Source organism: Eublepharis macularius, chromosome 3 (assembly GCF_028583425.1).
Source record: "Eublepharis macularius isolate TG4126 chromosome 3, MPM_Emac_v1.0, whole genome shotgun sequence".
NCBI classification, from domain to species: Eukaryota; Metazoa; Chordata; class Lepidosauria; order Squamata; family Eublepharidae; genus Eublepharis; species Eublepharis macularius.
This window is the reverse complement of record NC_072792.1, coordinates 93,480,658-93,486,085: the sequence shown is the minus strand read 5'-3', so window position 1 is coordinate 93,486,085 and position 5,428 is coordinate 93,480,658. Positions and strand designations below refer to the sequence as shown.

The following is a 5,428-nucleotide window of genomic DNA, read 5'->3' as shown; positions in this document are numbered from 1 at the left end:
ACAAAGAAACTTTGCATGTAATGGGGAAGATTGATTTTATGAAAGTGCATTTGATGTACAGCTGCAGATCATCTTCAGTGACTCACTAACTTAAGAGAAAATGCCTTTTCCAAAGACAGCAAGGACTTCTTAGCTAAGGATTTCCATTGGCTCCAGCTTCATGTTGCTTGTGTGTCTAATAAACTATTTTTAGAAAAAAAGTATCATGGGCCAAAAAAAAAACTAGTATGCAAATTTCACTAGGCCTTAAATTCCTTGTTGAACATAACTTCAGCTTTCCCTGGTTTTTCTCCATTGTAAAGCTAATTTTAACATGAAAACCTTTTTTGTTTAAGGGTAATTTTCTGGTTTTACACAGTGGCCGTCGTCACACGAGCTTTTATTTAGCGCTAAAAAGTCGCAAAAATGGCGCAATTTCCCGGCAAAAACCCACCTTGAAGCGATTTCCTCATTCCAGGTTTTTTCCCAAAGTTTGCGTTATTTTGCGGCTCAGTGTGAATGCCTGACATCGATGTCTTTCGCCTCGCCACGCCATAGACCCACCCCTTCATTTCCTCAATCCCAGAATCCATTTCTCCCGCGACGCCCCTTTTTTTTTATGTCCTTATGTCGCCATAACGACATAAAACACTAAAAATTCTCTGCAGAAAACAAGAAAAAGCGACCGAATTGCAATCGCAGTACTGTTCCTCATTTTCTAAAACCACACCTCGCGAAAGTTGGCCCTTTCCTGCAATTTTGGGAGTGTTTTTCACCTAACGATATGATAAAACGTTTTTTTTTTTTTTGCGCGGGAAAGTTTGAAACTCTGCAAACGTTGGAGCAGATTCCCACTTTCACTCTTGCGTTGCCGATAGGAGCTTTGGAGTGGAAGACCGCAGGATTAAATTCGAGGGATTAAATTCCCTTCTTTTGGGAATTTGCAAGGGGATGGCAGATCTGCTCTCTAGTAGCCATTATTTTTTGGCCTCGAACTCCACCCTGCCTCAATATCCTTTAACCAATTGTGCAAAATTGAAACAAGTAAACAGACCTTTTTTCCCAATGAAACTAATTTCCCACGGGCTAGAAGACTTGTGTTGTGTTTCTTTTTGGAAAAAAAAAGGCTTCACGTAACATTTCTCACTGCACAGAGATAAGCAGATTCTTTCATTGTGGAGGAAGAACTGGGGTTTGTGATTCATGATGGTTGTGTTCCCAACAGACATGGAGAGGAACTCACTATCCCTTTACCCTTTTTTTAAGAAGGAAATACAAATATTTTTTCATGAGAGGAGTCATGAATCACATATAGTTTTCAAGTGAAGGGATGTTCCAGGTTGGTATTCCACTGCCTCTCTGGGCAACCTTTACCTTGGATAGAATAACCCCAAACACATAACAACCCAAACCTACCTGTTTTTTTTCCAAAAAACTGTTTGAATAGTGCAATCAAGGGACATCCATATCAGGACCTAACATACTGTAACCCTGTTGATAAAGCACTACGATGAAATTTTTACAGAAAATGCTCTTTTTTTGGTCCTCTTTAAAAAGCCCCAACTGAGGAACAATGCGAACCAATGTTGCACAGCAAGAATGAACCAAATAACAGGTGCCCTTGTGGAAAGTATTACAGTGTGGTCTCGAGAAGAGGTGGGAAGAGTGACCCCTCCCCCTTTAAAGCAAGGTAGCGATGCTCCTGGAAATTTACATAACACCTATAATTAGGCATATACAACATGTGCACAACATGTTTCTGAATAGTTGTGTACAGCCATGACAGAGACATCCGCCTCAGAAAACCAAACCATGGATCGCCGCAGACGACTGCGTCCCACACACCAAGAACTCTGGAGACAATCAACTTCCCACTCTTCTCAAAATGAAACCATGTTAATAGAATTGCATTATGGTATTTATGTTGCTTTACAGGATGGCGTACATGGGTGAGATCGGCCTTAAGAGGGGGCTTGCATGGAGACATAGAGAAATCATGGACCTTCTTCACTTCTGGGGAGAGGAGAAGATCCAAGAGGCACTTAGAAACACTCACAGAAACCTTGATTATTTTGTCAAAATTGCAGAGCAGATGGCTACCAGGGGCCACAGAAAATCGGCTCTTGAGTGCAGATCTAAGACCAAGACTATGCGGTTGGAGTATAAAAAGGTGGTAGCACACAATGGCAGGTCGGGCAATGCGCCTATCAGCTGCCCCTTCTACAGGGAGCTCGAGAGTATACTTAGAGGCGACGCAAGCGTGCACCCAAAGCGCCTGGCACGAAGTATGGTGCTTCAGGTGGTGGGTCAAGTGCGCAATGAACCAGTGGAGCTTCAGGTGGGATCGGAGGAGTTGTTTTCGCATGACCTGGTTGCTGTGAATGCAGGCGACCTAAGGATTTCCTCACCTTGCCACTCCGGTAAGATCAAAATACAGCCTGTCCACGGTTGGGACATAGTGGTTTGTGCACGTGTGCTATGGTTTACTTGATTGGGGGAAGTGAACACCTATCCTTAGGATTGCCACGTCAGTGTGGCGAGTTATCATTTCCGCAACTAAACTGGTTTTTTCTCCAAAATGGCCACTCAACGGTGTCACCCTGAAGTCACACAATTGAACATGAGTATTGTCTTGTTTCACGTTTGAAAAGAGGCACTTCTACGGCCAAAACAACAGGATGACATGGTGATTTTTTCACAACTTAATATAAAGCCTCATTGCTGAGGTGGCGTTCTTTGCTCACAACTGTCTCTTACTTCTGCAGATATTGTTGACGCCATTGATGAAATCAGTTACTGTGAGGCTGATATGGATTCCACACCGGACGGTCTTCTGGAAGAAGGTTTGTGAACTGGAATAGAACTTATTCTTCAAAATGGTCCTTTGTACTGCACAATTAAAGTGATTCTGTTAACCATTTGTGATGCTTAGACAAACACTGCCGCATGAGCAGAGTGTCTCGAAGATCACTGGCATCAACATGATTCTCTTCAGACATTTGATAATCTTTCATGGGAAAAATGAATCCCCGGAAATGTAGAATGGCCAGCATGGTATATTGGGGCAGCAATCATTACAGGTTATGGTCCTGTGATCAGCCATCAGGATGGCTTACGCAGTATAATGCTGATGAATCATGGACTAATGGATCCATGTTCAAGCCTAATTTCACCTCATCATGTGGGACATGCTCCCTTATAGGGACAAAATTTTTATTTGGTTGGTTCCAAGAAACACACAATTAACATGTCATTTAATTTCTGTCTGCAGACGCTGAGGAGCACAACAGCTTAATTAGTGATCCGTGCTGTGGAAAGGAGAACAACCCACCCTGTCAGCAACCAGAATCAACGGGTAAGTTTTATTAGATCTATCTGTTAATTGCACTATCTGTCTGTGATTTTTAATTCATCGTGTACTGTTAAAAATGTGGTGACGGATCCTCGAGCAGTGTCACTCAAAGTTTTGTATCGCTTAAAAGAAAATTCCTTAAGGGGCTTCACCTCAACATGAAATATCATGGACATGGAGGTGCACTAACATGGATGTAACCATCAACCTCTGATTTAAGAAGTCAAATCAAAAAGAGTCCAGTGGCACCTTTAAGACTAACCAATTTTATTACAGTATAAGCTTTCGAGAATCAAGTTCTCTTCATCAGATGCCTGATCAAAACTGTGCAGAGGGGGTGCACTTCATGGAAGAGTCTAGTTCAGAGATCTCTTGCTTGATCCATTGTTGCTTGCTGAACATCAGTCCAATGAGGTGAATTAAGAGTTTCCTGGATAAGGTGTTGCATAGTTTTGATCAGGCATCTGATGAAGAGAACTTGATTCTCGAAAGCTTATGCTATAATAAAATTGGTTAGTCTTAAAGGTGCTACTGGACTCTTTTTGATTTTGCTACTACAGACTAACACGGCTAACTCCTCTGGATCTATGATTTAAGAAGTGTGTTCTATCTTGAGAATGGCACATGCCCACTTAATGTCCTTTTATAAGTTATTCAATTGGAGCTTACAGGGAGCAAAAGTGTCAAATGGATGTGTCATTCTTAGCATGTTTTGTGTTATTTTTCTAACTGTCACCTGACATTGCCACTTCTTCACAGCACAAGACAAGTCTTCTCCTCCTGTTCCTGCAGAGGCACTCTCTCCAGGAACACAACTGGCAAACATCCGTGGTCGTAGAAGGCGCACCCACGCGATCAATGATGCTGCCGACAAGTTCCTGTCTCAGGCGTTCGAGGAACACCGAGAGGAGATGGCACTGCGTCAGAAGGAGCAGCTTGAGATGAGAAAGTGGCGTGAGGAGGAAAGCAGCAGACAACTTCTATTCTTGGAGGAGACACGTCAGGAACGCCGGATGTTCCAGGAGTCCTGGTCCCAGAACATTGATGTCATGCGTGCTGCTGTGGGAACACTACAGACATTGGGAGAGGCCATCATGCGGCAGCAGTCTAAAGTGAGTCAAGGGGTGGCTATCATGCCCAGTGGCCAACCCATGAGCAATGTTGAGGAAAATAGAAGAGTTTCAACTAAGAGATCATGTGTTGGGAGGTCCAGGGACAGATTAACACTATAAATGATCAGTGATCTATCTTGACACCTCAGTTAAGTGAGGGGGTGGAGTGTTTATAATTGTTGTTCCTTAACAAACCGGTTTTTCACTTTTTTCAATTCCCCCCCCCCAACCTAATAAGACAGACAGTAATCTCTGTGTGAAATAACAATTCTATATTTGTTGAAGAAAATTTTTTTATAGGAGAAGAAGCAGAAAACAGTTAGCAAACATTGAAAATAAAATAACTATTTACAATTTGAAAATGGCTTTTTTTTGTGCCTGGTGCTAGGGTGGCATTGCCCACCAAACATAACTAGAAGGACAGAAACCAAAGTGTGATACAATTCTATGTTTGAAGTGGGCCAATTTTTCCAAAAGCTGCAGAAACGAACAAGAGTAAAAAAACATTGTGTCTTGAAAAAACTATTTACAATTTGTAAAAGGCTTATTTTAGCTGTGTGCGCTCATGGGGTGGCATTGGCCGCACGCTGCTCCTGTCGTTGACGCTCCATGAGCTGCAGCCGGCGGCCACGTCTCCTGAATCTAGCCTCCAACGCATTGAGCTGGTCCTGAATTCTGTTTACTGAGAAACAAACGAAGCAAACGTGGATGAGAAAAAAAACAATCCAGAGGAGATAATGGGAGGGGTTTGATCAAGGAAGTGGGGTGATACCTACTGGAGGAAAATAAACGCCCTTCCATAGAGCGGAGTGCTGTATATATGTTCTCCAAACTGGAGTCTGATGGGGAAGGGCGGCGGGTGGATTGTCCACTGTTTGAGGCCCCATGTCCACCTTCCTCTGCACCATGATCTTCCTCTCCAACCATTCCTGACAAAGGAATGGAAATATTTATGATTCAGTATGTAATGGGTGCCTTCTCAAGC

The 5,428-nt window shown here is 42.9% G+C and overlaps 1 protein-coding gene across 1 annotated transcript; it reads left to right on the top strand.

Moving 5' to 3' along the window:
* The first annotated feature begins 1,915 nt into the window (after positions 1 to 1,915).
* LOC129326243 (myb/SANT-like DNA-binding domain-containing protein 7) lies at positions 1,916 to 4,776 on the top strand. Its single transcript, XM_054974407.1, has 5 exons — positions 1,916 to 2,399; positions 2,745 to 2,822; positions 3,251 to 3,334; positions 4,091 to 4,443; positions 4,744 to 4,776. Exons 1-5 carry the CDS (start codon positions 1,916 to 1,918, stop codon positions 4,774 to 4,776), a joined length of 1,032 nt encoding a protein of 343 aa, XP_054830382.1.
* Positions 4,777 to 5,428: the final 652 nt, after the last annotated feature.